This window comes from Oncorhynchus mykiss, chromosome 5 (genome assembly GCF_013265735.2).
Source record: "Oncorhynchus mykiss isolate Arlee chromosome 5, USDA_OmykA_1.1, whole genome shotgun sequence".
In the NCBI taxonomy this organism is placed as follows: domain Eukaryota; kingdom Metazoa; phylum Chordata; class Actinopteri; order Salmoniformes; family Salmonidae; genus Oncorhynchus; species Oncorhynchus mykiss.
This window is the reverse complement of record NC_048569.1, coordinates 33302961-33325269: the sequence shown is the minus strand read 5'-3', so window position 1 is coordinate 33325269 and position 22309 is coordinate 33302961. Positions and strand designations below refer to the sequence as shown.

The 22309-nt window shown below is 44.6% G+C and overlaps 1 protein-coding gene across 2 annotated transcripts; it reads left to right on the top strand.

Annotated features, from left to right (window-relative positions):
• The first annotated feature begins 11439 nt into the window (after positions 1-11439).
• On the top strand, positions 11440-17715 carry LOC110523641 (general transcription factor 3C polypeptide 4). 2 transcript variants are annotated; one of them, XM_021602524.2, is made up of 5 exons: positions 11440-11807; positions 12127-13836; positions 13970-14100; positions 14726-14814; positions 15143-17715. In XM_021602524.2, the coding sequence occupies exons 1-5, from the start codon at positions 11517-11519 to the stop codon at positions 15205-15207; spliced, it is 2286 nt and encodes a 761-aa protein (XP_021458199.2). In that variant the 5' UTR covers positions 11440-11516; the 3' UTR covers positions 15208-17715. The 2 variants fall into 2 exon arrangements, with proteins under 2 accessions (XP_021458199.2, XP_021458197.2); XM_021602522.2 differs by having other exon boundaries at positions 11441-11822.
• Positions 17716-22309: the final 4594 nt, after the last annotated feature.

Here is a 22309-nt window from a genome sequence, read left to right as displayed (position 1 = left end):
CCCAACCGTGAAGCACGGGGGTGGCAGCATCATGTTGTGAGGGTGCTTTGCTGCAGGAGGGACTGGTGCACTTCACAAAATAGATGGCGTCGTAAGGAAGGAAAAGTATGTGGATGTATTGAAGCAACATCTCAAGACATCAGAATTTAAAGCTTGGTCGCAAATGGGTCTTCCAAATGGACAATGACCCTAAGCATACTTCCAAAGTATTGGCAAAATGGCTTATGGACAACAAAGTCAAGGTATTGGAGTGGCCATCCCAAAGCCCTGAACTCAATCCTATAGAAAATTTGTGGGCAGACTGAAAAAGCGTGTGCAAGCAAGGAGGCCTATAAACCTGACTCAGTTACGCCAGCTCTGTCAGGAGGAATGGGTCAAAATTCACCCAACTTATTTTGGGAAGCTTGTGGAAGGCTAACCGAAATGTTTGCCCCAAGTTTAACTATTTAAAGGCATTAAAGGCAATGCTACCAAATACTAATTCAGTGTATGTAAACTTCTGACCCACTGGAAATGTGGTGAAAGAAATAAAAGCTGAAATAAATCATTCTCTCTACTATTAGTTTTACATTTCACATTTTTTAAATAAAATGGTGATCCTAACTGACCTAAGACAGGGAATTTTTACTGGGATTAAATGTCAGGAATTGTGAAAAACTGAGCTTAAATGTATGGTTCATTTATACAGTCATTACTCTTCAACATGTACTCACCTGGGATTTGAACTCACAAGCTCTTGGTTCACAGCATTCAGAACTTCCTGCTAATCCACCATGTCTGTGTCAGTTATCAGTTACTTTGACTATTCTCTTGTCATTGATTTGATTGACTTATTTCAACAATTTAAGGGCTTTCTGTATTGTTATATAATGTTGGTGGAGCATATTTACCTGTTTTAACAATACTCCTCAATCACTATGATCAATAATAGTTTTTCTTCAGTGTACTTTTGAGTGAGATTTACTTCAAAGTGCATCCACCCTATTGCTTACACATATCACCTTGTTCCAGATCTACACAAGAGCCGAGGAAGGAAGGGTTAGGGTTTATTCTGGACAGATCCTAGCTATATTGGCCCAATAAGCACATACCCTAGCCTAAAGTGATCCATTATTAGGACAGTGGTTAGGGTGTTCGTCATTGGTGCTGGTGGCCTTGGTTCGAGATCCACTAGGGGAGGCACCCTACTCTCATATTCTTAGTTACACATGCTAGACATTTTTTGGCAACTGTTACAACACACCTATCTGATCTAATTAAAATGCGTTTTTCACTAGATAGGTTTTCATCCAATTTGCAACAGATTTTCATGCAAATATTCAAAAATCTGCATAAAACAATATGCGCAATATCCCACCAGAGAAGTGTTTCCATCTAACATATACTACATTACCAAAAGTATGTGGACACCTGCTCGTCAACCGTCTCATTCCAAAATCATTGGCATTAATATGGATTTGGTTCCTTTTTGCTTTCATAACAGCCTCCACTCTTCCGGGAAGGTTTTCCACTAGACGTTGGAACATTGCTGCAGGGATTTGCTTCCAATCATTAGTGAGGTCGGGCACTGATGTTGGGCAATTAGGCCTGGCTCGCAGTCGGTGTTCCAATTCATCCCAAAGGTGTTCGATGGGGTTGAGGTCAGTGCTCTGTGCAGTCTAGTCAAGTTCTTCCACACGTATCCCGACAAACAATTTCTGTATGGACCTCGCTTTGTGCACAGGGGCATTGTCATGCTGAAACAGGAAAGTGCCTTCCCCAAATTGTTGCCACAAAGTTGGAAGCACAGAATAGTCTAGAATTTCATTGTATGCTGTAGCTTTAAGGGGTCTAGCCCGAACCATGAAAATCAGCCCCAGACCATTATTCATCCTCCACCAAACTTTACAGTTGGCACTATGCATTGGGGCAGGTAGCGTTCTCCTGCATCCACCAAACCCAGATTCATCAGTCAGACTGCCAAATGGTGAAGCGTGTTTCATCACTCCAGAAAACGCGTTTGCACTGCTCCAGAGTCCAATGGCAGCAAGTTTTCACCACTCCAGCTAACGCCCGGCCTTTGCCTATGGTGTCTTAGTCTTTTGTTCGGAACTCGGTAGTGAGTGTTACAAATTTGGACAGACAATTTTACGCTCTACGCACTTCAGCGGTCCCATTCTGTGAGCTTGTGTGGCCTAACACTTTGCGGCTGAGCTGTTGCTCCTAGACGTTTCCACTTCACAATAACAGCCCTTACAGTTGACCAGGGCAAACATTTTATGATCTGCCTTTTTTGTTGTTGTTGCTGTTGGAAAGGTGGCACCAATGATGATGTCAGTAAGGCCATTCTACTGCCAATGTTTGGCTATGGAGATTGCATGGCTTTGTGCCCGATGTTATACACCTTTGAAAGGGTGTCCACATGTTTTTGTATATATAGTGTACTTTTGTTGTAATGACATAGTGCACGTAAAAATAACATTTGCAGCAAAATGTCCATGTCCTGAAAGAAAAATACATGTTAAATGGGTTTCCATCACATTTTTAACTCTACTGATGGTTTTGTCACAGAAACTGTTGGGTTATATAGCAAATGTGCCCATTGTGGTCTTGACACATGCGTTCTAGCCAACAGCTCACAGACACAGTGCGGATAGGCTAGTTTACATTAAGAAATGATTATGGATAAGAGCGATATTATTTATATTCGTCAAATGACAGCCAAGCTTCGATCATCATATCACCAGAATAAGACCCTAGATATTTGTTGGAAATGCGCACCAAGTTCATCACCTTGCACTTTCACCACCCTGTGAAGTTCATCATCATTTATTTCATCTATAGCCTAATAAACTGCATGCTTTCCCGAATCGGGAACTCGTGACTCCCAAGATTACGTCGATATTATGGTTATATCAATATTTGCGAATAAAGGCTTTTCCACCGCCATATCATCGGATGGGGCCACAGTGTCTCCTGTCCGCTCCTGTCTCAGCTGCCAGTATTTTTGCTGCAGTAGTTTGTGTCGGGGGCTAGGGTCAGTTTGTTATATCTGGAGTACTTCTCCTGTCTTATCCAGTGTCCTGTGTGAATGTAAGTATGCTCTCTCTAATTCTCTCTTTCTCTCTTTCTTTCTCTTTCTCTGAGGACCTGAGCCCTAGAACCATGCCTCAGGACTACCTGGCATGATGAGTCCTTGCTGTCCCCAGTCCACCTGGCCGTGCTGCTTCTCCAGTTTCAACTGTTCTGCCTGCAGCTATGGAATCCTGACCTGTTCACCGGATGTGCTACCTGTCCCAGACCTATTATTTGACCATGCTGGTCAATTATGAACATTTGAACATCTTGGCCATGTTCTGTTATAATCTCCACCCGGCACAGCCAGAAGAGGACTGGCCACCCCTCATAGCCTGGTTCCTCTCTAGGTTTCTTCCTAGGTTTTGGCCTTTCTAAAGAGTTTTCCCTAGCCACCGTGCTTCTACACCTGCATTGCTTGCTATTTGGGGTTTTAGGCTGGGTTTCTGTACAGCACTTTGAGATATCAGCTGATGTACGAAGGGCTATATAAATACATTTTATTTTATTTTATTTGATATCGAAGTAAACGTGGCATAACGCCATGACTTGGTGTGTGGTCATCCCACTACAATTTAGGAAACCATGCAGTTTATTAGGCTACAGATTAAATAAATGATCATGAACTTCACAGTACGACCAAGAATATGACTTTCGCAAAGCGGATCCTGTGTTCTGCCTTTCACCCAGGACAACGGAATGGATCCCAGCCGGCGACCCCAAAAAACGACTTCGTAAAAGGGGGAAACGGAGCGGTCTTCTGGTCAGACTCCGGAGACGGGCACATCGTGCACCACTCCCTAGCATTCTTCTCGCCAATGTCCAGTCTCTTGACAACAAGGTTGATGAAATCTGCTTCCATCACGTGGACTGGGATATGTTTCGTATTGCGTCAGACAACAACATTGACGAATACGCTGATTCGGTGAGCGAGTTCATTAGAACGTGCGTTGAAGATGTCGTTCCCATAGCAACGATTAAAACATTCCCAAACCAGAAACCGTGGATTGATGGCAGCATTTGCGTGAAACTGAAAGCCCGAACCACTGCTTTTAATCAGGGCAAGGTGACCGGAAACATGACCGAATACAAACAGTGTAACTATTCCCTCCGCAAGGCAATCAAACAAGCTATGCGTCAGTATAGAGACAAAGTAGAATCTCAATTCAACGGCTCAGACACAAGAGGTATGTGGCAGGGTCTACAGTCAATCACGGATTACAAAAAGAAAACCAGCCCCGTCACGGACCAGGATGTCTTGCTCCCAGGCAGACTAAATAACTTTTTTGCCCGCTTTGAGGACAATACAGTGCCACTGACACGGCCCGCAACTAAAACATGCGGACTCTCCTTCACTGCAGCCGATGTGAGGAAAACATTTAAACGTGTCAACCCTCGCAAGGCTGCAGGCCCGGACATATTCAATCAATCCCTATCCCAGTCTGTTGTTCCCACATGCTTCAAGAGGGCCACCATTGTTCCTTTTCCCAAGAAAGCTAAGGTAACTGAGCAAAACGACTACCGACTAGCACTCACTTCCGTCATCATGAAGTGCTTTGAGAGACTAGTCAAGGACCATATCACCTCCACCCTACCTAACACCCTAGACCCACTCCAATTTGCTTACCGCCCAAATAGGTCCACAGACGATGCAATCTCAACCACACTGCACACTGCCCTAACCCATCTGGACAAAAGGAATACCTATGTGAGAATGCTGTTCATCGACTACAGCACGGCATTTAACACCATAGTGCCCTCCAAGCTCGTCATCAAGCTCGAGACCCTGGGTCTCGACCCCGCCCTGTGCAACTGGGTACTGGACTTCCTGACGGGCCGCCCCCAGGTGGTGAGGGTAGGCAACAACATTTACACCCCGCTGATCCTCAACACTGGGGCCCCACAAGGGTGCGTTCTGAGCCCTCTCCTGTACTCCCTGTTCACCCACGACTGCGTGGCCACGCACGCCTCCAACTCAATCATCAAGTTTGCGGACGACACAACAGTGGTAGGCTTGATTACCAACAACGACGAGACGGCCTACAGGGAGGAGGTGAGGGCCCTCGGAGTGTGGTGTCAGGAAAAGGAGATGATTGTGGACTTCAGGAAACAGCAGAGGGAACACCCCCCTATCCACATCGATGGAACAGTAGTGGAGAGGGTAGTAAGTTTTAAGTTCCTCGGCGTACACATCACAGACAAACTGAATTGGTCCACCCACACAGACAGCATCGTGAAGAAGGCGCAGCAGCGCCTCTTCAACCTCAGGAGGCTGAAGAAATTCGGCTTGTCACCAAAAGCACTCACAAACTTCTACAGATGCACAATCGAGAGCATCCTGTCGGGCTGTATCACCGCCTGGTACGGCAACTGCTCCGCCCACAACCGTAAGGCTCTCCAGAGGGTAGTGAGGTCTGCACAATGCATCACCGGGGGCAAACTACCTGCCCTCCAGGACACCTACACCACCCGATGTCACAGGAAGGCCATAAAGATCATCAAGGACAACAACCACCTGAGCCACTGCCTGTTCACACCATTATCATCCAGAAGGCGAGGTCAGTACAGGTGCATCAAAGCTGGGACCGAGAGACTGAAAAACAGCTTCTATCTCAAGGCCATCAGACTGTTAAACAGCCACCACTACCATTGAGTGGCTGCTGCCAACACACTGACTCAACTCCAGCCACTTTAATAATGGGAATTGATGGGAAATGATGTAAAATATATCACTAGCCACTTTAAACAATGCTACCTAATATAATGTTTAAATACCCTACATTATTCATCTCATATGTATATGTATATACTGTACTCTATATCATCTACTGCATCTTTATGTAATACATGTATCACTAGCCACTTTAACTATGACACTTTGTTTACATACTCATCTCATATGTATACAGTGCCTTGCGAAAGTATTCGGCCCCCTTGAACTTTGCGACCTTTTGCCACATTTCAGGCTTCAAACATAAAGATATAAAACTGTATTTTTTTGTGAAGAATCAACAACAAGTGGGACACAATCATGAAGTGGAACGACATTTATTGGATATTTCAAACTTTTTTAACAAATCAAAAACTGAAAGATTAGGCGTGCAAAATTATTCAGCCCCTTTACTTTCAGTGCAGCAAACTCTCTCCAGAAGTTCAGTGAGGATCTCTGAATGATCCAATGTTGACCTAAATGACTAATGATGATAAATACAATCCACCTGTGTGTAATCAAGTCTCCGTATAAATGCACCTGCACTGTGATAGTCTCAGAGGTCCATTAAAAGCGCAGAGAGCATCATGAAGAACAAGGAACACACCAGGCAGGTCCGAGATACTGTTATGAAGAAGTTTAAAGCCGGATTTGGATACAAAAATATTTCCCAAGCTTTAAACATCCCAAGGAGCACTGTGCAAGCGATAATATTGAAATGGAAGGAGTATCAGACCACTGCAAATCTACCAAGACCTGGCCGTCCCTCTAAACTTTCAGCTCATACAAGGAGAAGACTGATCAGAGATGCAGCCAAGAGGCCCATGATCACTCTGGATGAACTGCAGAGATCTACAGCTGAGGTGGGAGACTCTGTCCATAGGACAACAATCAGTCGTAATTGCACAAATCTGTCCTTTATGGAAGAGTGGCAAGAAGAAAGACATTTCTTAAAGATATCCATAAAAAGTGTTGTTTAAAGTTTGCCACAAGCCACCTGGGAGACACACCAAACATGTGGAAGAAGGTGCTCTGGTCAGATGAAACCAAAATTGAACTTTTTGGCAACAATGCAAAACGTTATGTTTGGCGTAAAAGCAACACAGCTCATCACCCTGAACACACCATACCCACTGTCAAACATGGTGGTGGCAGCATCATGGTTTGGGCCTGCTTTTCTTCAGCAGGGACAGGGAAGATGGTTAAAATTAATGGGAAGATGGATGGAGCCAAATACAGGACCATTCTGGAAGAAAACCTGATGGAGTCTGCAAAAGACCTGAGACTGGGACGGAGATTTGTCTTCCAACAAGACAATGATCCAAAACATAAAGCAAAATCTACAATGGAATGGTTCAAAAATAAACATATCCAGGTGTTAGAATGGCCAAGTCAAAGTCCAGACCTGAATCCAATCGAGAATCTGTGGAAAGAACTGAAAACTGCTGTTCACAAATGCTCTCCATCCAACCTCACTGAGCTCGAGCTGTTTTGCAAGGAGGAATGGGAAAAAATTTCAGTCTCAGTCGATGTGCAAAACTTATAGAGACATACCCCAAGCGACTTACAGCAGTAATCGCAGCAAAAGGTGGCGCAACAAAGTATTAACTTAAGGGGGCTGAATAATTTTGCACGCCCAATTTTTCAGTTTTTGATTTGTTAAAAAAGTTTGAAATATCCAATAAATGTCGTTCCACTTCATGATTGTGTCCCACTTGTTGTTGATTCTTCACAAAAAAATACAGTTTTATATCTTTATGTTTGAAGCCTGAAATGTGGCAAAAGGTCGCAAAGTTCAAGGGGGCCGAATACTTTCGCAAGGCACTGTATACTGCACTCAATACCATCTACTGTATCTTGCCTATGTCGCTCTGTACCATCACTCATTCATATATCTTTATGTACATATTCTTTATCCCCTTACACTTGTGTCTATGAGGTAGTAGTTTTGGAATTGTTAGCTAGATTACTTGTTGGTCATTACTGCATTGTCGGAACTAGAAGCACAAGCATTTTGCTACACTCGCATTAACATCTGCTAACCATGTGTATGTGACAAATACGATTTGATTTGATTATTTGATTTGAAAGTGCACGGTATGAGCTTGATGCTCCTTTCCAATAAATGCAGAGGGTCTTATAATGGTGACATGATAAGATCGATGCTTGATTGCCGTTTGACAAATTAAAAGTATCGTTTTTATCCATAATAATCCCATCATGTGTTGTAGTGTGACCTACCCGCAGAGCCTACTCACACTATATCTGCTAGCTGTTGTCTAGAGCGCACGGGCCAAGACCAGATTAGGCACATTCACTATTTAAAGCAACAGATTTTGTAACAAAAATATAGGTATAGTTGGAAATACATTGAACATTAGATTGTTATTCGGTAAACGAAAAGTGCATGTTGTGTGCTCTATGTCCTCATGCACTGATTTTTATCGGCAACAATTGAGTTTGGTGGAAACCAGTGGAGGCTTCTGAGGGGAAGATTGCTCATAATATTGTTTGGAATGGAGTCAATGAAACGGTATCAAACACGTGGTTTCCATGTGGTTTATACCATTCCATTGACTCCATTTCAGCCATTATTTTGAGACGTCCTCCCCTCAGCAGCCTCCACTGGTGGAAACACACCACTGGTGGAAACACGCCACTGGTGGAAACACGCCACTGGTGGAAACACGCCACTGGCGGAAACACGCCACTGGCGGAAACACGCCACTGGCGGAAACACACCACTGGCGGAAACACACCACTGGTGGAAACACGCCACTGGTGGAAACACGCCACTGGTGGAAACACGCCACTGGTGGAAACACACCACTGGTGGAAACACACCACTGGTGGAAACACGCCACTGGTGGAAACACGCCGCCACTGGTGGAAACACGCCACTGGTGGAAACACGCCACTGGTGGAAACACGCCACTGGTGGAAACACACCACTGGTAGAAACACACCACTGGTGGAAACACACCACTGGTGGAAACACGCCACTGGTGGAAACACACCACTGGTGGAAACACACCACTGGTGGAAACACGCCACTGGTGGAAACACGCCACTGGTGGAAACACGCCACTGGTGGAAACACACCACTGGTGGAAACACACCACTGGTGGGAAAAATCACATATTTTCTTCATGTGGAGTTTTCAAATATTTTCATGAAAATCTGTTGCCAATAGGATGGAATCCTAGCTAGTGAAAGATGGGAATAGGTAGAATTCTAGATAGCTTAGAATCTCAAATTAATCAAATGTATTTATAAAGTCCTTTTTACATCTGCAGATGTCACAAAGTGCTATACAGAAACCCAGCCTAAAACCCCAAACAGCAAGCAAAGCATATGTAGAAGCATGGTGGCTAGGAAAAACTCCCTAGAAAGACAGGAACCTAGGAAGAAACCTAAAGAGAGAGAGGCTCTGAGGGGTGGCCAGTCCTCTTCTGGCTGTGTCGGGTGGAGATTACAAGAGTACATGGCCATTTAAGGCCAGAATGTTCTTCAAGATGTTCAAACGTTCAAAGGTGACCAGCAGGGTCAAATAATAATCACAGTGGTTGTAGAGGGTGCAACAGGTCAGTACCTCAGGAGTAGATGTCAGTTGGCTTTTCATAGCCAAGCATTCAGAGGTTGAGACAGCAGGTGTGATAGAGAGAATTAGAGAGTGACAGTCGAAAACAGCAGGTCCAAGAGAAGGTAGCACGTCCGGTGAACAGGTCAGGGTTCCCTAGCCACAGGCAAAACAGTTGAAACTGGAGCAGCAGCATGACCAGGTGGATTAGAGACAGCCAGGAGTCATCAGGCCAGGTATTCATGAGACATGATCCTAGGGCTCTGGTCCTCCGGGAGTGGAGGGAGAGAGGGAGAAAGAGAGAATTAGAGGGAGCATACTTAAATTCACACAGGATACCAGATAAGACAGGATAATTACACTAGATATAACAGACTGACCCTTGCCCCCCGGCACATAGACTATTGCAGCATAGATACTGGAGACCGAGACAGAGGTGGGTCGGGGGACAATGTGGCCCTGTTTGATGATACCACCGGACAGGGCCAACCAGGCAGGATATAACCCCACCCACGTTACCAAAGCACAGCCCCCACACCACTAGAGGGATATCAACAGACCCCAACATATTGCCCTGAGACAAGGCTGAGTATAGCCCACGAAGATCTCCTCCACCGCACGAGCCCGAGGGGAACTCTATCATCTTTTTGAAACCCACACCACATACAGTACATCATATAGAACAAATATGTGTCTCTGATTAGGAATCACATGAGCTCTTGTCATTGCATTTCTATTTGTTGCCAAAACTTGGCCCAGGTGGTGGTGTTGCTTCTGATAGAAACATACCCAGAACATGGTTGCCATATTCACAGAAGCATGTCTGTATTTTCTCACATTTCCCATTAAAGCAATAATAATTTGAGTTAAACCAAAAACAATACACTACAGAGTCCATCTCCAAGTTCTAATGTGGAAAAACTGAAAAATTGCAACATATTCACTAGGGACAAATCACAGAAATCACAATATGTTAAAGGGGCAATATGCGGTTGCTACATCCATTCTTGAACTTTTTAAGTAATTATGTAGACAGTATGTGGTGTGGATTTCAAGAAGATGATGGAGAGATGCTCAGCTATATAGAATCCATAAATACTGATAACTTAAGAGAGGTAGTGGAAATGTGGTCATAATTAATTCTCAATGCATAATCCTACAGATTTCCATCTTTCAATGAGAAACTAATTTTCATTAGATCAGATAAGTGTGTTGTAATTGTTGCCAAATAATGACATAAGCATATATTTCTAAGAATGTGACAGTAGGGTGATTCACATAGCAGGTCTCGAACTCAAGCCTCCAACACCAATGACGAAAGCCATAACCACTATTCCAATATCAGATATCTCCAGGGAGTTTATTGGGCCAGTATAGTTAGGCCTGTTCCAGAATAAATCCTAACCCCTCCACCTAGGCACTTGTGTAGATCTGAAACAACTTGATAGGTGTAAACAATATGGTGAAAGCACTCTGAAGTAAATATCAGCTCTGTTAAAAGTACACAATAAAATATTTATTGATCATGTGGATTCAGGACTATCATTAAAACAGCGTAATATGGCCCACCAACATTAGACAAATATATAGAAAGCCTTTAAATTGCTGAAATAAGTCAATAAAATCAATGATGAGAGAATAGTCCAATTAATGTATACTTTACACGGATATGGTGGTGTAGCAAGCATGAACATCAGATTACCTTGAACCAAGAGGTTGTGAGATCAAATCCCATGTTGAATAAATTACTGATTAGCTGAACATGCACAATTTAAGCAACAGACACATGTTCTTACAACTTTCCTATGAAATGCGTCTAGAACATTAATATCTTAAATTCTGAGAACATGGTAACCACGTTCTGGGTAAATTCTATTTGATATTAAGGAGATGGTCTCTTGGAAACATTCCTTTACCGGAACATTCCTATGAAAAAGTTAGTTAAGGACCTAATGACACTATTACGGGAAAAGGCTGTGGGAACGTTTGAAATTAGCTGGGAGGTAATCGGGCTTGTGTTTTTATTTTTGCCAAGCACAGACAGTCAGTTTTCCTGTCATCTTAACCCCGATATATACACTTCAACCCGAGAGCCTTTGATTATGTTTTTCATTGTGGTATGTCCCTACGCCACCGCCGTAGTGACGCGTTGTTTTATTTTTTACATGGAAAATGGCTGCTTGCAGCCCAGCTCGTGTTGCTGACGGGGTAGAGGAAGGACAACTTACCGAAGCCGAACCAGAGGATGATTCCTGGGCAGAACTCGGTCCAGTTGTGAAGAGGGATCCGGTAATAAAGCTCTTGAGTCCGGTCAGCGGTTTTGAGCCGCTCACGTGGTCTGAGGACCACCGACTCTCGGCCTCTACTGCAAGTGGCATTTCTTTGATGGAGGTCCTGTGCGATGTTCACGGCAACAGCCAAGACTTGGTGCTGCATCGGACCTCCATCCCCGTGCCGGACAAAGTATGTGAATTGAAGGTGAATATTGGACACATGTAGCTAGCAAACTTGCTTACTTTGGCGTTCATTCCACACCTCAAAGTTGTGAGGTTGTTGTTTTTACCTGGCTGATGCCTGCTGCCTATTTGTTTCTAACTGCTAGCAGCAGTTAACCATTTTATTCCAAAGTAAAACCTATTTAGGCTAGCAAATTAGGTTGATGAACTTACTTTGGGATTTAGATATTATCTGTAAGTCGTTTTAGTTTTCTCAGTATGGTATTCTAAATGCATTCAGATGCCTACTTTTAAAGGTATTTAAAAATATATATTTTTGTGTCCAGGTGGGTCCAGAGGAGGAGCTGTTGAGGGCCAAAGACAAGTTCTCCAGCGACCCTTCAGTGAGCCAGTCCTTGCTGGACAGAGTGTTCAACCCCACCTTAAGCGTCCATAAGGGCATCATGTACACCAGCTGGTCCCCCCTGGGCTGTGACGGTAATGGCCTCAGCCTTCTGGCCTCCCTCACCCTGGACCACAAGCTGACCGTCCACAGCAGCACCAAGCGTCTACAGTGGACAGTGGTGGCTGACCTGACCCAGCTGTATGGAGAGAGCCTGGAGAGTAGAGGCTACTCAGTGCAGGGTGGGGAGCCCACCAAGGCTAACCTCCTTGACCTGGCTGAGCTTCAGAGACGCTACCTCATGCAGACCCCTGTACGGATGGAGTGGTCCAGTGTGTGCACCACGCAGCACGTCCAGACCAACAACAAGTGGAAGGACGTGGGGACGGTGCTGCTGGCCGTGCTGATGGAGAACGGAGACCTGGTGGTGTGGCAGTTCTGCCTGCCCATGCTGGGGAAGGATTCAGTGGTGTCTTGTAACACCATCCAGTCTGGGGTGTCGTCTCCCAGTGTGCTGGCATGGTGGGAGTACGAGCACAGCGGGCGCAAGATGAGCGGACTGATCGTGGGCAGTGCGGTAGGGCCTGTCAAGATCCTGCCTGTCAACCTGAAGGCGGTGAAGGGCTACTTCACCCTGCGCCAGCCAGTGGTCCTCTGGCAGGAGTCAGACCAGATCCCTGTACACAACATCAAGTGTATCTCCCTGTTCCACCCCAAACAGAACTGTAACTGTAGCCTGGTGGTGGCGGCCAGGGGCTCCTACCTCTTCTGGTGCCTGCTGCTCATCTCCAAGGCGGGCCTCAACGTGCACAACTCACACGTCACTGGCCTGCACTCCACTCCCATCGTCTCCATGACAGCCAGCCGCCAGGGGGGCTCCATCTACACCTGTTCCCTGGACGGGACTGTCAAGAAGCTCACGCCCATCTTTACCGACATGGCCGTGGCCTTTAAGCAGGAGGAGATCGGGCTGCCAGAAGGCATGGCAGGGCGGAGGATGCATGGCATCGCGGTAAGCCCGAACGGGGCCTACCTGGCCCTGGTCAGTACTGCAGGGATGACCAATGGTCAGCACCTGGTCTCCAGGACGTACCAGGTCCAGTTTGTGACCCTGAAGACGCCAAACGACGCAGCGGCCGAGCTGCTGGAGTCCCAGGTCCAGAGCCTGTTCAAACAGACTGACCTGCTGGACCTGGTGCGCTGGAAGGTACTGAAGGAGAAATGCATTCCTGCTCTGCTGCAGGAGGAGCTGGACAAGAAGGTACACAACACAGGCTCCCCCTACCTGTGGAGGTTAAAACTCTTCCTGGTGCGCGTGCTCTACCAGTCCCTGCAGAAGGCCCCCGTGGAGGCACGCTGGCGCCCCACGCATGAAGACTCCAAGGTGTTTGTGGGGGATGAGGAGGGGGGTGGAGGAGGGGAAGAGGGGGTGTCGAAGCTACAGGACCCAGAATCCCAGGCGTTGGAGGAGAAGATGGGAGAGGTGATAGCGTGGATCGAGGCGGTGGAGGCCCACCTGACCAGGGAGCACATGAAGAGGGTTCTGGGGGAGGTGTACCTTCACACCTGGATCACAGAGAACACCAGTATCCCCACCAGGGGGGTCTGTGACTTCCTCACCAGTGACCCTACATACGAGGACAGGGCTGCCAAGGTTGGACTAGGCTCCCTACACATTTTCTATTATCCTATTCCATTGCCTGAGCAATAATCTAGTGTTTAAGCATTAGGCTCAACCCTGTTGTGCCTTATTCAGCACCTCTCACATCTTGCTGTCTGTACCCCAGGTCCTGATAGGTCACATCCAGAAGAAGATGAACAAGCAGACGTTCCCAGAGTACTGTAGTCTGTGTAAGGAGGTGCTACCGTTCACAGACCGCAAACAGGCTATCTGCTCCAATGGACACATGTGGCTCAGGTAAAGTGTCATCAACCTTATTTGCGTTATAACCACGAGTCACCCGATTCCAGTAATGTAAATACTGGAATTTTTGCTATGCTAGTCCAATGTTTATGCCACAGTTGCCTTCGTATGTCAGTTGGCTTTCATGTTGCAGACATCATTTTCATAAAATATCATCAATGATATTCTTTTCTATGAAGAATTTCATACAAAATGTTTGCCTGATGATATTCTGAACTTCTCAATACCTTTTTCTGATGCATTTCAGTCACTTCAAACCATACCTCCTTCAGAATGAAATACTTTGACTGATTTGTAGTAGACTGTCAAAGCCCCAATTAAAAAAGTTACCGTTGTCCTGATTACATAACTTTATTTTTTTATATATTTTTTTATACATTGTGGGGTTGTGAAAAAGTTTTGATATGAAAATGGGGTTGTGGGCCAAAAAAGTTTGGGAACTCCTGTCCTAGGGATGTCTTGAATAATGATGTCTACTGGGAATTAACTTTCACATATTCCGTTCTTTCCAGTCATTGCAAATGAAGGGAAGAATATGAGTAAAGGAAGCCACTTTAGACTATTGATACCCCTCCCACTCAGTGTCAGTGCCTGTCTGAAGCGTGCCCGTCTCTTTCAGGTGTGTGTTATCCTACCAGGCGTGCCAGACACTCACGTACAGACGCTGCCTACTGCAGGATAGCATTGCCAGACTGCCAGTGCCTGAGGGTAAGCAGCTAGCGCCACGTTCCACCTCTCTACCTCCTCTGTCTCACTCCACCCTCTTCTCTCTCTCCCAGGGCTGTTATTCACTTTCAGCTCTCTCTCATCCTGCACCCTGATCAGCATATCTCCTTATATAGCATTGACAATATATAAGAAAGTACTTTTTTCTTTAATTGTCACAGACTGCCTGCATAAACGATTTCCAATAAGCTTAACATTACTGAGTGTTCAAGCTGTTGTCTGTTTACTGCTCAAATAGTGGAGCAGATGATTGTGATTGAACAGATGAATCTGATGTTTATTTATTTTCCTCCTACCCTCTTCACTGCAGACCCAGACTGGATCAAGAGGATACTGCAGGGTCCTTGTACATTCTGCGACTCTCCTCTCCTCTAGGACTATAGGACATGCTAGTGGAGAGCCGGGGTTACATTGCCTGCAGCATTTGTGTGCCTGCTCGGACTAGATGGACAATTTTCACAACATACACCACTATTTCTTATTTTTACCTGTTACTTATTGCCAAGCATAATAGATATATTGAAAATGAATTATAGCACATAACCGTATCATTTTCTAAATAAAGATTTTGAATATACATTTAAAACCCCACTGATATAACTATGGTTTAATAAGAGGAAGTGGAGTGTGTGGAGATGGATATAACCTTTTCTCTCAGAGTTCACAGCCCCATAAGTATTATTTTCCTCATCTTGACTGCATTTCCAAACACGTTTGTGTGTTATTCTGTTAGTTAAAAACAGAGGGGGGACTTGGAGTGTCAGCCCTATTTTGGTCTATTTTTTGCCAAATACATATCCTATCTGACTGAGAGAAAACAATCTAAATGTACCGGTATCTGTTATTTTAATTGGCAGTGTAAAACAATTTCCATGCTGCATGTAGGAGAAAAAAGACTGTCATTCTCTTAGATGAGGACTTCCGCTACTGTAGACGGAGAGAGGGGGGGAGCGCGAGGCAGTGAGCGAGGGATAGAAAGTGTGTTTAAAACTGATGCATGTCTCCCCTGGGGGCTGATTGTAATGAGATTCTACAGTAATGAGGGACATAGTCGGGCGGCAGGCAGATGTGAAACTAATTCTAATCAAGGGGGGGTTAGAGTTGATATTGTTAAATACAATAAACCCTTTTTTATTTTGGGGAGAACAATGTTCCATGGGGAAGGATGTGCACTCATGATGTGCTCCCGCCTTGCACCTTCCCCCTGTCTCAGAGACATAGATGTCAGTGGCCAGTGATCAAAGATGGAGTTGGACCTGGGAGACTGGGCTAGTAGCAGTACTGCTCTCTATCATGTCCTCTCTCATCCCTTACATCCCCAGCATATCCCTGTGCACAGCCCCGGCCAGGCAGAGGGGTGAGGCTGCTCTGGAGCTAGCCCTGCGTCAGGAAGTGGCCCTGGCTCTCGCTTCTCAACACTTAATGAGAGGGCCAGAGTTTTACCCAGAATCCTCAGCCCATTGTCAACACTTTTTCTAGACAGACAGATCTGTTCAGAATTTAAATTAATTTGTGGAAATAATGATAATTTGCCTGTTTTCTGCAAAGTGGCTCATTATGTCTGATCTAAGGTTGTCTGTGGTCGATATAGCGGTAGTATGTGTGACGTATTTTGGCGATCAACACTGACAATATGTCTTCAGGTTTTTAATTATTCATTAGAAGCTAGCACTTTGCTAATTATTACCATTCAATATTATTAGACAATGTGCAAGCTCTGCAGCATTATACAGAGCATACAGGTTTTTTGATCATGTGATTGGCTCCCAGTAAGCGTGTTTGTCAAGTGGAAGTGGGCCTTCAGGTGAGAATGTTCTTGTCATTGATAGGTGGAGACCAGTGCTGTTAGAGGTTAGCGGTGTTTGGTTGAACCTCCTCCTGCTTTAATAGAATAATCTGTCAAAGAGCATTTCCACCAGTAATTACCGTCTCCCCTCCCTTTCTTCCTCTGTCTTAGCTCTCACAAGACTTCAAAGAGGGATTCTTCTCTATGCATACAATATTTATAGCCTTCATGTCAATGGCTGGATCGCATGAAACATTCATAGCACCTTTTCACACTTTTATTTAATATGCTATTCCTTTTGTTTATCTAGTTTGAATATGATACAATATACTGTATCTACTCTTATGTGTACAGACGCATTTTGTAGTACCCAAATATCTCTATCTCCACCCATTTGCACGGCAGTTGCTTCATTTCACTGGAATGTCCTTATGGGATCAAATCCATGTTTCCGTTTGTATTTTTTACGTTTCATGTTGATTTCTCACTTTTGTATTTTGCTTTGTTTTCAGTCTTTTCGATAACTTCAGTCAGCTATTTTTACATTGGCGTCATAGTTTGGAATGGAAGGCCAACGTTGGACAAATGGTTTCCATTAGAATGCCTCACCTGGACTGCCCAGTTTTCTGTCCTTAAGTCCTATTTGACAGTTGCATGTCAACTAACAGAGTGGACTGTCAACCCAGAGACACTGATCCCTATAGTACCTAAAGATGACAGCACTCACTCCTCTCTCATCTAGCTCTGTGAAACCTTGTGTCCTTGTCACATTGCCGTTTCACAAGTTCAGTGTCTCCTTTATTGGGTCGTCTGGACTTTTCTGTGACCCTAAATATTTGTAACCAAGAGTTATATTTTCCTTCTGTTGTGTAAATAAACATTTTTGTCTTTGTACATTTTTTTTGTGATTTTTTTTTTTCTCCCACTGAATTAAAGATTCTAATATGTAGTCATAAAAATTGAATCCTCCGTAGTAATTGTATTACCCTAAACAATGATGTTTGTTTATGCAGGAAACAGACAGTCCCCTAACTCTGAGATAAACATGACTGTCTGCAATGTTTGGACCCCAAAAATAAACACAACATTTTGGAGAACGAACGCTTTTCTGAAGTCACTTCCCTCCGCCGTTCTGCTCACACACTCCAACCCCTGAGAGAATACTTTTCTCTCCTCAGGTTTTAAACTATTCCAAACTAAGGCACATCTTCTAACTTGTCCCTGCTAATGAAGTGAGTCTGTGGGGTTTGTTTCTTGGCAGGCTGTTAACAAGGTCCTTTAACGGGTAGACTCCCCTCTCTCCTCTTCCTGTCCCTAGAGGGGTTGGGGCAGTGACCCGAGACCAGTGGTGGGGATATGTGGAGAGAAGGGGGACGTCCGTCATTAGAGACGCTGCTTGTTCTTGTTGCTAAGCATGGGGCCACTGAAGTGGAACTAATACTGAGCAGTAGCAGCAGAAAGGGCATGAGCAGGGAGGTTTGTGTTTTGCTGCTACATTAATTAAGCTCATTCTCAACACGGGACCTGCCACTCTCAGCCAGAGTTAAATAAGTCTAAGGGGGTGTTATGTGTGTGGTTTCATGTTGGCTCCACTTAGCGACCAGAATGTCCATCTAACTAATAGGATTTGTATGATATGGAGTTGATGTGAATGGAGAGTTGTACTGCCCCGTCATTGGTAAGTGAGTCATTTACTGGATCAGTCTGGATGAATCCGATGTCAGTTGAAAAGAGAAGCCTAACTTATACCTGGCTTTCTTCAGCTTGTTTCTTCTTTGTGTGAGACACTGTACATGTGTTGTAGTTGTAAATCTCGACAGTCGCTTTTTTAGGATGTCTCTCTCCATCACTTATGACACCGTGAGGTGACAGCTCTCGATAATAGTGACAGCGTTGAGTTACAGCTGAGAAAGATTGCCTTCAAGTGTCTGACTCTGGATCCAGACTCGTACCTAGGACGCTTTCCTCTCCTTTTGAAGGCTGAAGGGCTTTTTGGTGCCTTTTATATTCCCACATTTCAGCCAAAAGACAAATGGAAATGACTTGTTTAAATGTTTGCTTTAATATCAGTCTTTCAGAGATCAGAACATGTCATATGCATACACCTCATAGCCCACGTATCACACAATGTGTAACAGTCCCTTAAACAGTTTAATAGAATCATTACGGTTGCTTTTCATTGCTTTATCTGACAAGGGAAACTTAAAGGCACCTTTCTTCTTTGACTAAACTGAATTGCATAGCAAGTGCCGGAAGTAAATACAAAGAGGCTGCTGTCTACTGTATTGTGTCTCTCACGTAGGCCTATATCACAGGTTGAAGAGTTGAACTCTTCGACATAGGAATGCTACTGTATGATCTTTGGAAAGATAATCAACGAAGAAGATCAAGTGAGATGCGTGAAGAAGGCATTGGCTTACTGTTGTTCTGACTAAAAAGTCAAATCGTTTACTGGCAGTGCACATAATCATGAGTGTTTGTGTTTGTTTAAGTGTCTGTTTGGCTGAGAGTGTATGAGAGTATTTCAGGGTTTGGTTATGCAGAAATTATAATTAGTATTTTATTAACTTTTTTTGTAAGAAATACCAGTAATAACTACTGTGCAATACCATTAGAATTAATATTTATGTTTCTTGTTATGAAATATTCATTAAGTTGGTATAAAAAAAAAGAACAAGGAGCAAGAGTGGGGAGTGAGGTGTGAGGTGTGTAGTGTGTGGGTAGTGTGTGTGGTGTGTAGTGTGTAGTGTGAGGTGTGGTGTGTGTAGTGTGTGGTGCGTGGTGTGTGGTGTATGTGTGTGCAGTGTGTGGTGTGGTGTGTGTGTAGTGTGAGGTGTGTAGTGTGGTGTGTAGTGTGAGGTGCGTAGTGTGAGGTGTGTAGTGTGAGGTGCGTAGTGTGAGGTGTGTAGTGTGAGGGTAGTGTGTGTGGTGTGTGTAGTGTAGTGTGTGGTGTGTTTTTTGGAAAGTGGCGGTAGGTCCACATCACCTATCGCTCAAGAAAGCTACTGACAAAACCCTTGGATTGAATATCTGACATTTATTAACAAAAGCAGCAGCAATAGCATCTTCCTCCCCTTGATTTTTCAACCATCCCTTCCTCACTCCCTCCTTCTCTGCCTGAGGTGATATGAGTCCCCCTGTTCACCCGGTCTCCCCATCTCTCACATTCTTTCTCCCTCTCTCTCTCGCCCATCCCTACCTTTCTCTCCCTCATTTCCCCTTCGTTCCATCTACCCAAATTAAGAAATTAATGAGGGATAGGTTCTTTACCAACTGCCCCCGCAATGTTTACCACTGATGAAATTATAATGTAGGCCTGCTGTATTATTTATAAGCCAATTAGGGGAAGTGTTACTTGATTTGATGGGGAGCCGACACACAGAGTACATTTAACTAATAGAGAGAAAGAGAGTAGAGGAAAGGAAGGAGGGAAAGAGAGAGAGAGGACAGCTGAGGCTGATGATTCCGTACGATGCTCTAGGATTACGTGGCTAATTGCCCTGCTTTATCTGTCTGTCACGGATAGCCATGCATATTTCAACATTTCCAAACACTTTGATTGTTTGCACTCGTGTTGGGGCTGTAACAAGTAGAGCAGAGGCCAGAGTGGAGTGTAGTTAAAAACTGGCAGCAGGGGAGCTCGGAAGGAGCACGGGGCAAGCGAAGGGGGAGTGTGTGTGGGGGGGGGGGGGGGGGGGGGGGGCTATACAAAACTCATTGTGACAAGTGCAGGGGAAGTTTTGACAGGGAGGAAAGGGCACAAATATATGAAACGCATACATCCATCAATCAATCAAATGTATTTATAAAGCCCTTTTTACATCAGCAGATGTCACAAAGTGCTTATACAGAAACCCAGCCTAAAACCCCAAACAGCAAATTCAGTTTAAAGGGATAGTTCACCTAAATTCTTACTCTGTGAGCAGTCCATGGACAAGGTATGACAGCAATCCATGCTTTGGTTTAGTTTCCCTGGCACTGTTTCCATATGCTGTCATTTTAGCATATGTGGCACAAATCCTATTCAAGTCCTGGTACCAATATTAGTATTTTTCGTGCGTGATGTTGAGCCATGTTGAACCAAAGGGCCTCAAAACTGTAGACAGGGATAAATAATGTATTTTATCTAAATGTGTCCTTATATTTTCCCTTGTTGGCTTCCATATGGACATCTATAAGTTTAGTATGTTTTAAATGTGTGCCACCCCCTGCTGTAACATTCTAATTCTGCTGGAGCCCCAAAGGATAGCTCAGAGGAAGGAGCATCTCTCTCTCTGACTGATCAGCTATTTGAAAGTCGATCAGACACTTATGCAAAGGAGGGGAAACTGGAGCAAAGGCATGGTTAATTATCTGATGAGGGAAGTTTATCTGAACGGTTTCTTTTCCTCTCCTCTTTTATCCTGCAGGATCACATGGCACCTCTTTACATAACAAAAGAGCTACCTGGCTGACCTGCTTCAGTTAAGCTACATCCTGATCCGCGCGCATGCACAAGCACACACACACACTCATCTTGTGTCATCCCAGGCACGCCTGGTCTGAGAGAGGCTGTCATAATTAAATAGGAAATCTAACTACTGTACTCTAAATTATAACTCTCTGATGACAGTATCTGAATTGAATATCGAAGCTGCTTTGGATGGAAACAGTGTCCACAAGCACAGCTCATGCACATGTAAACTAAGACCTGGCTGTTGGGTCTTACCCAAATATTGATACAGCAGTCTAATTAATTCACAATTAAAAGTATTAGCGGAGGCTTTGTGTGCTGGCAGAGGCCGGGTTTCCTCCTTTAGGGAATGAGGGGTAAGAGGATCCACCCTATGTGCCAGGCCTTGTCCTCCAATCTCTCCTATAGGACTGTGGTTTCTCCATTAGAACACCTAGGGTGCCTTCAAAATGGCTTCCTACTCCCTATATAGTGTCCTACTTTTGACCAGAACCCTATGTTCACTATAATGCACTATATAGGGTGTCATTTCAGACCTAGACAAGGGCCCTACACACGTGCACACAAGTCACCATGTTGACTTATTCATCCCTCCTAAAGCCCATGTAACGGGATAGCCGTTAATTAATGTAGCTGTCGGGTAAATGGTTGCCGCCGGTCAGATCAACATCCCGTTCCATCAGTAACATTATCAAAGCCTTGTGTTCATGCCAGGCCTTGGGCTCAATTAAGATAATGTTATGCAAACGAGGTCTCCCTCCATTAGCCTCATCACTGAAGGGCCCTTAACGGCATCATTGGGGCACTCCAAAGGACAATTACTATTGCACCGCCTGCACCTATGAGATCTCCCATCATCTCTAAATATGGCGTCACAGTCTTGAGTCGTAACTGGAGGGTGAGGAGTCATGGCAGGGAATCGACCCAGGTGGGTGTCTGCCACCCCCCAACCAGCTGGGGAGCAGGGACTGTGTTGCTAGGTGGAGGTAGGAGAAATAGTCCACCTATAGTCAGGGGAGTAGGGATTGAAAGTGAAAAGGGTTTCATTATGGCTAACCTAAAGAGATTGTTCCTCTTTCTAACAATCAACAATTTAATATTTTGTGAGCTTACATCCACAGAGAGGATAGTAGGTAAATCCTTTGAATTAAAATGACTGTCTGGACCATAGACATTAAAGTCTGGACTAATGGAATATTAGAATTACACAATCAGATTTTAAAAATAGGCTCTAAGAT